The sequence below is a fragment of the Trichomonas vaginalis genome, chromosome II, assembly GCF_026262505.1.
Source record: "Trichomonas vaginalis G3 chromosome II, whole genome shotgun sequence".
Classification (NCBI taxonomy): domain Eukaryota; phylum Parabasalia; order Trichomonadida; family Trichomonadidae; genus Trichomonas; species Trichomonas vaginalis.
The window spans coordinates 13,010,314-13,022,321 of NC_067204.1; the positions used below are offsets into that span (position 1 = coordinate 13,010,314).

Below are 12,008 nucleotides of genomic sequence, written 5' to 3' on the forward strand. Positions count from 1 at the left end.
AAAGCTCTATAAAAACGTAGAAAACCCTGGAGATGGTCTTATTAGAGAAGGCCCACGCCCATACATAAGTATAAAATATTCAGGAAAGGGCAGAAATGAAGAATGTGAAATATGAGTATCCTGGATAGTCAATAATATTTTGCACACCGCCGATATAATAAATAATGAAGTATAATAAGCTGAATGCTTCACTTATTATTACATCGACAATGTAGTTTGCAAGCCAGTATGTAATTGGACTAAGTCCACACATAAACATGTAATTCCTTTGCGAAGATTTCAGTTCTTCAGTAATTTGTCCGATAATAAAGGCATAAATCATTGCCATGGCAAGACAAAACGCTGGTCCTGAAATCATATATTCAATTGAGCCATTTCCAACCTCTACAAATGGAGTTCTTGCCAGTTGAAAATCTGCTTCATAACTACGATGAGCAACTTTCCACATGGCGCGACGTATTATCGAATATGCAGTAAACTAGTCGTTTGTGCTGTTTGTTTGAAAAGATATATTGAGATCACCAACCAAAGTTCCATTATCATCGAATTTAACTTCTGTAGTATTAGATATTTGATATGAAAAGGCAAAATTCATTGTTATATCGTCAGCATTTTGATTATTGTAAACATAATCATTGAATTCGTCAAAAGAACTAAATTCGTATATTGTAAGCGTTGTCTCTAACTCTGTTTTGCACATTTCAGTAAGATAGTCTTTTATTTGATCTGTGAAGAATGGATATGAAGAATTTGGATCAACAATGTGCGCTACCGAAATATTGTCTTTGCTAAACCATGAAAATGTTGATACAACTTTATCGTCTGCCCCATGCTCGAACGCTTGAAAAAATTTTAATGAAAATGCTAAAGTGAATAAAAAGAGGGAAAGTATAGTGAAAATCACTATACTGAATACTGATCTTTTATATATGCAGAGTTTGCGATACATCACGCCAACCATTTGCATCCAGAAAGCACCCATCTTTGAAAAAAAATTTTTTTATATTACTGTGTGAAATTTTTTGTAAAGTCTTTTCAGGGGGGTTATACCGTGATATTAGCCTTGTACCGAAAAAAAGTGATGGGCAATGCCGTAAAATAATATTTTATTAAAAAATTTTTGTTGGAAAATTGGAAAATTTTCCTAATCATTTGGATTATAACCTGGCATATTAGGGAGTTTTGTCAACAACTCAGTGCTGGGATCAAGATAGTTTGTAATCCAAAAGTAGAAACGTTCCTTGGTGTCTTGTTCTGGCTTCCTGCAAAATCTGTGATTTGCAGGATTCTTCTTAATATTGTCAGAAATTGCGCAAATCATGTCCATCGTCGTCAATTCTTCACCATTGATGTTAAAACGATTTCGATTACGGTAATTTCTTTTCTCTTGCAATTCTTTTTCTGCAGGAGTCAATTCACGAACATACTTATTATGTTTGAGAGCTTCTACAGAACAAGGGCAAAGACCGCAGGCGGCAGCAGCATTTTGAACCGTTCTTAATGATACTGATTCTTGCCATGCGCTAATAAATGAGTAGATAATGGCGTAGCGCATCATTGCATCATTGCTGTTGAACTCTTGCTTCGGTGCCTTAATGTAATCTCTCAGATAATCCGTGAATTTGGACTTTAATCTTTTGGCAATGCCAACATCAAATACTTGTAAAATGTGTGTTGTATGTGCGGGAAGAACAATTAATTTGATGTTGGCACTTGCCAAAAGGAACAATGCCAGAGGATTCTCGCGGCTGGAGTGTCCATCACACACAATGAGAGCAGGCTTGTCACGTATATCTTCTGGCATTCTCTGGCGTTCAAAGTTAAAGCCACTCGATGAAGAAAATGCAATACAATAAGAATACACTTCTGTTCACCCAGCCTTTTGGCGTAGAAGTAAACTAACAATGTCTTTCGCGCTGGAATACTTTCAGTTCTCTAGTAGTTCTGCAATACATGGGAGAACAAAGAGAGGTGGGACAGATTTGCCTGTCATTGAGCATCCGCATAAAGCTGTAATGTGCGGAAAGTTTGGAATTCCTTTGGCGATCATATGCTCTATCTCCTCAGGTAATGCAACTTTCTTCTTCTTAAATTTTTTTATGAATGTTTCATCGATACTAAAAATCAACTCCTCTGGAGTACTTTCGATTGTTTCACGATGTTTATCGTAGAATTCTTCGATAATTCTTGGTTCACACGCCATGTATCTTGATTCTTCAATCTCTTGGCATGCCTTAAGCTTGCAATGCAATTGCTGTAAAATATGGTTAACATGAGGTCTCGATACATCATCACCACCAAGAGTATTGATAGTTAGTATCTCGAAGTCGTGTACTGAGGCACTGCGCGCCTCCGTACACCACTTAGCGGTTTTGACACTTTACGAAACCGGTAACGTATATTTTACAACATAACCATAACACCAACTTAACCTTAAATATTTACAAAACCGTCTGACACATAAACGACTTCACTAATGACTTGACTAATAACTTCACTAATGACTTCATTAAATAAAAAATAACCTTATTTTTATTTTTTTAAATTTTTTATTTCATTACAAAGACATGTACGACTACATTTACTATGACTCTTTCCCAGAACGTTTCCGTGAACTATTCAAAACTCAAGTAAAACTGAGAAACATGCATTTTAACAAAGACAGACCCATTGACGATGAAAGAAACCCTGAATATATTACAATCCCTTATGACGCAAAGTTCATTGCATACATTCCTTATGGTCGCAGAGGAACGAAAATTATTTCTGGAGCGATGAAGAAAATTGCCTTATCTACATATTGTACAAAAGAAGGTTGGACTGGATTTGAGCTCTACATATACGACGACGATGGAAACAGACGTTGTGTATACCCATACGATAATATGTACCATTGTTTTCATCAAGCATTAAACGAATACATAGTCAGTAAGGGTCTCATTCCTGTTGAGTAGATATGCTTTATTTTTGTTCCCACATTTATTTAAAAATTAATGATATCACCACCCTCACACGTATGAAAACATAGCACAAAAATAAATTTAGGTGAAGTGGTGAAATCTCACCTCTTTTTTCACCCGGTTTTTCACCCTGTTGAATTCATTGCTTTATAACTCTCTTCCTTTCTCCAACTCTTCTAACTTCTTCTTAAGTTCAGCAATGTTGTCCTCATGAAGTTTAATCTTTCTCAAAATTCCTTCTCTATCTAATGGTTGCTTTATCTTTCTAAACTGAACTCTACCATCCTTCATAGTATGAATGTAAAAACCTTCTGGAATAGTTCCTGATTTAATGTATTCTACCAAAAACTTTTGTTTCATTGCTTCAGTGACTTTATTTGTCATTTCAATCAAATAAAAATTTTAATATTAAATAAAAATAACGTTATTTTTTCAGTAAGGAAACGCAGGAGTTTTACGATTTATTTGAGGAGTAGGTTCTGGTTTAAATGTTGGAGTCGGTTTAGGAGTTGACTTTTGAACAGGAGTTTGTACTTCCATAGGTTCAGGAGTCATTGAAGGTTTTGCTTGTGACGGCGTTGGTTTTGGCGAAGGTGTTGGAGTTTGTTTAACTTCAGCTACTTCAGTTTATTTACAACATTTGCTTTATTTCTTTTCAACATCATAACTGCTCCTGCTGTAGCTAGCAAACCTAGTGGGAGACCATATCTTATATAAGGACTTGACCAAATGCTATTTTTGACAGGAGCTGGTGGAACACCTAACCTTGGTGAGACTGCTCTTTGCCATTGTGCAGCTCGTAAGAAATATTCAATAGGTGCTCCATAATCGTTTGGTAAAGTTTGTTTCATAGATGGTGAAGGTTCACGAGAGCTTGATGAAGAACTCATTTATAAGCTTTAAAAATAAACGTTCATCCTTTATTCCTCACTGTCGTCCGTAGCTAAGTTATAGTCATCTAATCTTATTATGGGGATGCCATTAGCACGCACCTGAATGGCAAAGCAACAATCCCTCATAAATCCAATAAGTGGCTTTGGTACATTTTCAGTTGCTAGTTCAATAGGTCCTTTAACAGACAATTTGTATGTTATTGGAGCAGTAGATGTTTGACCTTGCTGGAAGCAAAAGTCCACTTCTGTTGGAAAACCACATAAGAAATGTGTGTTGTCATAGCTATCCCATTTATGTTCCACACTACCATCATCCACCAATGACCTCATAACATCTTCATTAAATCCTATCATATCATTGTTTGTATTGCAGGCGTTCGCAACCATTTCATAAAAATACAGGTCCATATGATTTTTTTCGGGTTCTGCAGGCATATTTCCATAAGCTCCCATGGAAAGCTGAAGATATTTAAACTTAGGGTTCTCAAAATTAACATAATAGTTGTCTTTCTTTCTAAATAGTGCCCAAATACTTTTAACATTAATAGGCGTATAAGCTGCTGTAAATGTTGCACTTGAACTATCTGTATTCTTTGAGAATGAACCGTCCATAGGAATCCAATCCATAACTTTAACAGGAAAACATAAAGCCTCGTTTGTATTTTGGATGTAGTTCTAAAGTTCTGTATAAATGTTAGGGTCTAAAGAGAATGACTTTGGATGAATGAAACATTCATTAAAATCCATCTTTGTTCGAAATAGTTGCTGGGTTACAGTTGTAATAGTAACTGTTCCACTAGCTTCTACGGCCTTCGTTATCATAGTGAATGGTTCATTCCATGGAACAAATTTATTTGTCGGTGGATTTGAATCTGAAGCAAATGCAACTTTAAGAGTTGGATTGAAAGCAATGATATCATTTACAGATATAGATGTGCATTGTAAGGCGTCGCTACTGCGCTTTACTTTAAGCTGAATGTTTCCTGCAAAAGCAGGAATAAATCGAATAGCTTCTAATGGAAGGAATCTTCTAACAGGAATTCTTAAACGAAGCTTAAAATCAAATGATTTTCCTGCTGTAATTGGACCACTAACAATTTGTCCTGTTCTGCATGTTCCCGAATGACTCCATACATCTTCATGTCGAGTCTTTGAGAAAACATCTACTTTCTTTATTTGTTCGGTAGTTTGTGAGTTTGAAGTTATATATGCTTCTTCTCTTGCGTTGTCTTGAGAATATACGATACAACCATTTGCAAGGATTTGATATCCAGCAACTGCATAGAAAGCGTCATCGAAACCAATCCAAAATCCTGGTGGGTTTTTTATTGGAACCTGAACCAATTTCTTTATCTACAATAAATTGACCTTCCATTTTATACGTAATGAATGTATTGTAAAGGTCCAACATATTTTCACCAGGAGGTGAGAGATTGAATGTTACCCATGTGTTATCTTTAGCAGTTCCAGGTTGTGATGGAATCTTTGCGTCAGAATATTTTCTATTAGTGTCACCAATTTGAACTGCATTGTCTATGATATCAAAATATGAGCGAATCTGATGAATATGCTCTGCTGGAGTAAATTCGTTTAACTGTTCGTTCTGCATGTATTTACTTCAGATAAAAATATCTATTTACTTCATTATTCTCACTCTTCTTCTTGGCATTCGTGGTGGAAGTTGTTTCTTGACATTTTCAATGAACTGTACATTCTCTTTTGTCTCAACTTCTTTCACTGGCGGGTCAGGATTCTTTGACTCGGTTTGTTTTTCAATGAAATTCACGAACTTTGCAATAAGCTCTTGGTTCGTTATTGAAAGTACATCTGGCTTCTTTTCTTCTGGTTCTATTGGTGGCTCAGTTTGAACAGAAGGTTTTATATGGGCTTCGCCCTCGGTGCCATGCACCTTAATGTTGTCGCTTTCTGCATTCGCTAATGGAACCTTTCTTTTTCTTACGTATATTTTACCATCTTTACTCTGACTTACGTAATAGAAAGGATGTTGTATTCCTCTTGCGTCATTTAATATAATAGACTCTCGCTCTGATTTTGACAAGCTCATTTTACATCGGTTAAAGTTTTAATTTTGTTTTTTATCTGCAGTCAAATGACTCAGACAAGCCCTACGGACAAGATCCAAGGGGTCATAGATTTTGAAGCATTGAAGAAAGAAATTCGTGAGCAAATTTTATCCGAACTGAAGGAACAAAAACAAGAACAAAAGCCAGAGAGACCAAAGAGAAAACTTAGTGAAAAACAACTTGCTGCATTAGCTGCTGGAAGACAAAAGAACCCAAGACTACTGGCGAAAAAAGCTAAAGAAGCTGAAGCAAAGAAAGAGTAAATGGTTTATTTTTATCCGAATTAAATGTATAGACAAATACCTTTATCTGTTGCGTTCAGTAGTGAAAACCCTGACGTCAAAATAAAGGGGAACAGAGTAACGTTTAAGTTTCCAACAGACTGGATTGTGAACATAAATGAAGAGAAGTACATTGGCATAACAAATATGTATATAACACGTGCTTTCAGAAAGGTTGACTTTATACTTCAAGTCGAGATAGAAAATGACGAACAGTCTTTAAGCGCCCAAAACATTCACATATACAAATACTTTAAAGACGATACAACATTGTTGCAATGTATGATTTCATTTAATGAGATGTTCGAGAAAAAGTTCAACATTGAAGTACAAACTTTACAGCCTTTACGTGAGTTTCTTGCACAACTGAAAGAAGAAGGTAGTCGGCCACAACTTATAGACTTTCATTATGAATTTAATGAAAATGAAGATGGAACTCATGACTGTCAGTTTGTTATATATTCACCATTCAATGAAGTAGCTAAAAAGAAAGAAAATCCATTACGTATAAGATTTCAAATCTCTGAACCAAGTGATGATTTCAAGAATGTTTTCAATTATGATGCAATGCTTCCGAGGAAAAATGAATTTTCAAAGATTGTAACACCTGGCATTTGGGATAGAAAGCAAGCTATATTATATTCAAACTTAAGTAAGGGAGTTGAAAATGAGTTCATTGGTCATACAAGAACTTCACCACTTCCTAACCCTAAATACTATAAATTAACTGGCTTCAATCGTGAGTTTTGGATAGACATGTTCTCCACTCATGACCATAACTGCCCAGTGTTCTTACCTCCAGACCATAAGGACTGTCTCTACATTGAAGCACAACTCTTAAACTCTACAATTGCTGTATTGTAAATGACCACATGGGCTTCGCCCTTGCCGCAAGCGGCTTATTTTTATCATGAATGGTCTCACTTCTGACAAAAATAAATGACCTCATTATTTTTCTCATTCATGTTCTCAGAACTTAAGCTTTCTTATGAATGAAGTCTTAGTCTGAATAGAAAAGTTAAACTTTTCCTCAAATGCAGGTGTAGCAGACTTACATAAGTCAAATCCAATCTCTTGACCGTCATAAAGTGCTTTGTAAAGTTTCATTAAACTGAACTCAGAGTCTTTGTCATATGTTCCAACAGATATGTGAATGTTCTTATCTTCATTGTAATAGCATTGTATAGCTTCAGGAAACATTTCATTTGCTGTTAAAGCAAGGACGTCTTGTTTGACACCTTTGCAACGTGCATGGAATGCAACTTCATTTAAATCGTTAGTGAGTAAGTCTATGTAAGTCTTCTTTCCACAAAATATTGACTTGTATGCTAAACTTTGTTTTCCAGGTGTTATTTCTGCGAAGTCAGAATGGAACTGACCCTGACGTTATTTGAGCAAAAATATATTTTTGAAGAACTGAAGGTGTCACCACGTCACCATGTCACCAGGTTATTTAACTTCTTTTAAAAATGATGACAACATGACATTTAGACAACAGCATGGGTTGAATGCAAAAATATTTTTAGGAGAGAATGCAGCATTTATGAATTATTTTTGAAGAACTGAAAGTGTCACCACGTCACCATGTCACCAGGTTATTTAACTTCTTTTAAAAATGATGACAACATGACATTTTGACAACAGCCTGGGTTGAATGCAAAAATAAATTCAAATCATACTTTATAAAGCTTCATTTACAGGTATTTCATCGTCAGTAAATGAATCATCATTATCGTTTGGTTCAACCTGTTTATATAATCCTTTCATTTCTTCTTTCAAAACATAACACCATGTCTGTTTACCATCTATTCTTCTTTGTTTCCTTTCACATTTATCCTTAATGCTCATTTGAAAGTTTTTGTCTTTCATGTCTGATGGTTTGCAGAATAGAGCATTTTTACATGTCATACCTGCACACAATTCATCATAATGTGTATTTATCCATACATCTAAAGGATTTGTTGATAATTCTATTAAATCTTGTTTGGCTTCAGTCATCGGTATGATTTGTACATTAAATGATGAAAGGTCATATTGCATAAAATATGTTAAAAGGTTATCATAAAATTCCTTTGTGCATGAATTCATCAAATTCTTGAAATAATCAAATTGACCCTTAAATTTACCATTAACTCTTAAAACTACGTATCTTCTGTCTCCAACTTCAATTTTGACAGGGTAGACGTTATTAGTTACGAAAATGAAGTTTGCAACGTTCTGAGCAGTTCTTCTGGGTTGATTCTTTTCATTAATTCTAATCTCATTATCCGTAATAATTGATTTCAAAGCGTTGAAGTTTGCGAGTCTGTCTTCACCAACATTCTTGAGTTCATTAAGTACAAGAAACATTTTATTCTCAACTACTGAATTGAAATTACCCGTTAGCTCACCTATTTCGGTAATGTTTTTACATGAATAACCAGCGAGAAGTTCAGAAATAATATCTGTAAATTTGTTTTTACCTGTTCCCTGAAGTCCTTTCAAAATAATTGCTGTTTCATTCTTGATTCCAGGATGTTGAATCATTGATGCAATCCAGCCGAGTAGGTATTTATACACTTCATCGTTATTATCACAAATGGCTTCTTTAATGAAATTCATAAACATCTCAATTTTTGAGTAATCAGGCTTTTCGAGAACGTTGTATTTATAACCCTGAAACGTTGAGAAAACATCTGGAGAATCAGATTTAAAGCAAACACCCTTAACGGTTAATGAAGACAATTGATTTAGTAGTACGTCCCATGCTGTTATGGTTTTACCTTCTTCTTTAAATAATTTAATCATTTTGAGTGACTCTTTCATGGCTGATTGAAGAACGAATGATATTTGATTCATTTTATCGTGTATGTTGTAATCTTTCTGAATGAAGTATTTGTTTCCATAATCTACAAAACGGATTACACGTGATAAATCCTCAATTACTTCAGAACTGTTTTTATACTGATGATTTTCAGCCTTGCGTCTAATATCTGTTATCAAAAACGAGTCATCAAGTTTTATATCAAATGTTATTTTTGGCTTACGTAATAAAGGTAAAACGTATTAATCATAATATTCCTTTTGATATAGTTTTAGAATCTTCACCAAAACAAATGGAGAAGTCATTAAATGAGCATATCTACTACGTGCTTTTTCAAAATTACTTTTTGCATTTTCTGTTAAACTGCAGAAGTTATAAACGTTATCGTAGGCTTCATTAATTAAATGATTAGGTAACGAATTAATAGCTTGAAACAGTGTGAATAATGTTATTTCTTTTTCTAAATTCATGTTTCCACCGTCATTATGTACTTCAAAATCACTAATACCATCAACTATGCTCTGGGCAAGTTTATCGTCAATGTTTACATCTTTGTTTTCATTCATTATACTCTTTATTTCTTCGTTCTTTTGTTCAACTCTTACCTTAATATTCAAATCATTTAATATATCATTCACTGTTCTGGTTATGGTCGAGTCATAACTTCCACGAATGAATGAGTATGTTTTGATTGGTTCTGTTGCATTCTTGCGAACTCTTGAATCAGCCATAACCACTAATGAACGCTTTGATTCATCCATTGAAGTCATTATGTCAATATCATAATCATTGCAGGAATAGCATTTAATCATTCTGTTCGAAACTGCATAGAAGAAATTAGTGTTACAATAAATGTGAAGACCTCCTGAAGCAGTTTTAACGATAACATCTTTATCCGAAAGTTTTGATAGAATGTCTTTTCTAACTGTTTCTTTAAGTTCATCATTGTACGATTTATTGATATCAACATCTATAATAGTTAAATTTGGAATTTTATTTACTAATAAAGCCACACCAGTTTTCCTTCCTCTTCCTCCATCGTGTTTGAGGTAGTTATGTAAATCAATCTTGTTTTCACCAATTCTTTCGTTGAGGATTTTAGTTTCTGCCTGTACTAATTCCTCAGCTAATGAATCAATAACTTTTTCATCAGAAACGATATAGTTGCTGTTGTTGTTTGTTGCTGTCATTTATATAGGAATAAAAAAATAAAAATAATTTTAAAACTAACTTTATTTTTGGGCTGCATCAAATTTCCAGTGATGTTGTCTAAATGTCATGTTGTCAGTAATTTTAAGAGAAGTTAATTAACCTGGTGACATGGTGACGTGGTGACACTGAAAACATTTACGAAATCATAAACGAAAACATTTACGATTTAATTTCCTTTGTTGATGTTGTCTAAATGTCATGTTGTCAGTAATTTTAAGAGAAGTTAATTAACCTGGTGACATGGTGACGTGGTGACACTGAAAACATTTACGAAATCATAAACGAAAACATTAATATATAAAATTCATGAAAATTCAAGACCTTTGGGTCTCGCCGCTTAGCTGCTGAGGGTAGAAATGAGGGTAGATATCGGGTTAGATCTAACCTTTTCAACTAAAATATATTTTTGCTTTAATTAAATGTTTTCCGGAAACGTCTATGAACATAATAACCTTTCAAACCAGGAGCCAAATTCTTGCGATTTTCATACGGAATCTCTTCCCTCGGTTTTCCGAGGGAAGCAATCATATGAGGAAATTCTTCTAAAAGTTCTTTTGTCTGTTGGTTTTCAAACCAATGATATGCTTGCTTTGTAGAACGAAGAGCATTCATTATACTCTGCATTTGGTACATGTCATCTTTGACTGAACGAATGAGACGTAACTGTTTGTTATACTGTATGTACTCGTATTCTTCATTTATAGCTTCATGGACTATAACTGTTGTTGTGTTCTCTGATGTTGACATTACTGTCTTTACATACAAAATAAAAAAATAAATAAAAATAAAATTAGCGTTATTTTTCTAACTAATGAAATTCATTATTTTTGTGCTGAATTCAATAAAAATATATTTTAGGGTAGATGGTTAGATCTAACCCGATATCTACCCTCATTTCTACCCCAGTTATTTTATAAATGTTTCACATGATATACGTTATTTTTTAAATTTTGTGAAAACTCAACGGTTTGACACATGCCCTAAAAATTATTTTACTCAGAATTTTGTTGCTGAATTCAATAAAAATATATTTTAGGGTAGATGGTTAGATCTAACCCGATATCTACCCTCATTTCTACCCTCATTATTTATAACCGTTTTACATGGTAAACGTTATGAATTCGTGAGATTCTAAACAGTTTTGTGGCTTCTATTTCTTCGCTGAGGATATCAAAAATTTTAACAATGCCGAAAGTTTCTTTATACTTCTTCTTGACATCAGATAGAAGGAAATCGTCAGCAGTTGGATAGTTTTTGTTCAGAAATACTAACATGTCCATTTTATCTTCTACCGGCTTCTCTGCCTCCCTCTTTAAGTCAGCATAGTCGTTTCGCATACGTTCTATCTCTTTTACTGAATAGTTATATTTCCTCATTGCTGCTTTACATTTAGAACATTGCGGATTCATTTTGCGTTATATTCTGAAACCTTACCTGCTAAAACAACTAAGGCGTCAATTTTTCTTTAAATCTGAAGCAGTTGGTTTTATCTGTTCATGCCATACCTTACCTCTTCTATCTTTATCTCTTATCTGCCATACACATTTTGCAACTAATGAAACAAAGTTGTCGTATGTCTTAAACTCCCCCGATTTATATATGTCAGAGATGTTCTTATATACCATGTCCCAATCTTTGTCCATAACTTTATGGTTGCAATGATATCCTAGAAACTCATAATTTACCTTTCGTATGAACTTCTTTATTTCTGCAGAATCACTAACTTTAACTTCAATTTCATCGAATTCAGGAATAGTGAGCTTTTGTTGCTGGAT

The 12,008-nt window shown here is 34.2% G+C and overlaps 12 protein-coding genes and 3 pseudogenes across 15 annotated transcripts, besides 1 other annotated feature; 3 read left to right on the plus strand and 12 right to left on the minus strand.

The window, feature by feature from the left end:
* Positions 1-79: 79 nt before the first annotated feature.
* On the minus strand, positions 80-358 carry TVAGG3_0536450 (ABC-2 family transporter protein family; the record flags this gene model as incomplete). The annotated part of the gene is made up of 1 exon (XM_001326224.1): positions 80-358. One exon carries the CDS (start codon positions 356-358, stop codon positions 80-82), a length of 279 nt encoding a protein of 92 aa, XP_001326259.1.
* A 120-nt stretch (positions 359-478) lies between these two features.
* TVAGG3_0536460 (ATPase activity, coupled to transmembrane movement of substances) lies at positions 479-982 on the minus strand (the record flags this gene model as incomplete). The annotated part of the gene is made up of 1 exon (XM_001326223.1): positions 479-982. The coding sequence occupies one exon, from the start codon at positions 980-982 to the stop codon at positions 479-481; it is 504 nt and encodes a 167-aa protein (XP_001326258.1).
* A 162-nt stretch (positions 983-1,144) lies between these two features.
* TVAGG3_0536470 (DDE endonuclease family) lies at positions 1,145-1,804 on the minus strand (the record flags this gene model as incomplete). Its single annotated transcript, XM_001326222.1, has 1 exon — positions 1,145-1,804. One exon carries the CDS (start codon positions 1,802-1,804, stop codon positions 1,145-1,147), a length of 660 nt encoding a protein of 219 aa, XP_001326257.1.
* Positions 1,805-1,898: 94 nt separating this feature from the next.
* TVAGG3_0536480 lies at positions 1,899-2,203 on the minus strand (annotated as a pseudogene). Its single transcript has one exon. A coding segment is annotated over exon 1 (305 nt).
* A 128-nt stretch (positions 2,204-2,331) lies between these two features.
* Positions 2,332-12,008: part of a mobile genetic element that runs on past the window's edge.
* TVAGG3_0536500 (uncharacterized protein) lies at positions 2,568-2,954 on the plus strand (the record flags this gene model as incomplete). Its single annotated transcript, XM_001326220.1, has 1 exon — positions 2,568-2,954. One exon carries the CDS (start codon positions 2,568-2,570, stop codon positions 2,952-2,954), a length of 387 nt encoding a protein of 128 aa, XP_001326255.1.
* TVAGG3_0536510 (uncharacterized protein) lies at positions 3,108-3,344 on the minus strand (the record flags this gene model as incomplete). The annotated part of the gene is made up of 1 exon (XM_001326219.1): positions 3,108-3,344. One exon carries the CDS (start codon positions 3,342-3,344, stop codon positions 3,108-3,110), a length of 237 nt encoding a protein of 78 aa, XP_001326254.1.
* Positions 4,981-5,462, minus strand: TVAGG3_0536520 (annotated as a pseudogene). The gene has a single exon. A coding segment is annotated over exon 1 (482 nt).
* On the minus strand, positions 5,490-5,918 carry TVAGG3_0536530 (uncharacterized protein; the record flags this gene model as incomplete). Its single annotated transcript, XM_001326217.1, has 1 exon — positions 5,490-5,918. One exon carries the CDS (start codon positions 5,916-5,918, stop codon positions 5,490-5,492), a length of 429 nt encoding a protein of 142 aa, XP_001326252.1.
* On the plus strand, positions 5,964-6,200 carry TVAGG3_0536540 (uncharacterized protein; the record flags this gene model as incomplete). Its single annotated transcript, XM_001326216.1, has 1 exon — positions 5,964-6,200. One exon carries the CDS (start codon positions 5,964-5,966, stop codon positions 6,198-6,200), a length of 237 nt encoding a protein of 78 aa, XP_001326251.1.
* On the plus strand, positions 6,225-7,082 carry TVAGG3_0536550 (uncharacterized protein; the record flags this gene model as incomplete). The annotated part of the gene is made up of 1 exon (XM_001326215.1): positions 6,225-7,082. The coding sequence occupies one exon, from the start codon at positions 6,225-6,227 to the stop codon at positions 7,080-7,082; it is 858 nt and encodes a 285-aa protein (XP_001326250.1).
* TVAGG3_0536560 (organellar and viral DNA polymerase type B) lies at positions 7,188-7,604 on the minus strand (the record flags this gene model as incomplete). The annotated part of the gene is made up of 1 exon (XM_051237763.1): positions 7,188-7,604. A coding segment is annotated over one exon (417 nt), but the record flags the coding sequence as incomplete, so codon positions are not given.
* On the minus strand, positions 7,899-9,056 carry TVAGG3_0536570 (uncharacterized protein; the record flags this gene model as incomplete). The annotated part of the gene is made up of 1 exon (XM_051237764.1): positions 7,899-9,056. One exon carries the CDS (start codon positions 9,054-9,056, stop codon positions 7,899-7,901), a length of 1,158 nt encoding a protein of 385 aa, XP_051095588.1.
* Positions 9,264-10,211, minus strand: TVAGG3_0536580 (Prim-pol domain family; the record flags this gene model as incomplete). Its single annotated transcript, XM_051237765.1, has 1 exon — positions 9,264-10,211. One exon carries the CDS (start codon positions 10,209-10,211, stop codon positions 9,264-9,266), a length of 948 nt encoding a protein of 315 aa, XP_051095589.1.
* Positions 10,645-10,980, minus strand: TVAGG3_0536590 (KilA, N-terminal/APSES-type HTH, DNA-binding family; the record flags this gene model as incomplete). The annotated part of the gene is made up of 1 exon (XM_051237766.1): positions 10,645-10,980. The coding sequence occupies one exon, from the start codon at positions 10,978-10,980 to the stop codon at positions 10,645-10,647; it is 336 nt and encodes a 111-aa protein (XP_051095590.1).
* TVAGG3_0536600 lies at positions 11,325-11,876 on the minus strand (annotated as a pseudogene). Its single transcript has one exon. A coding segment is annotated over exon 1 (552 nt).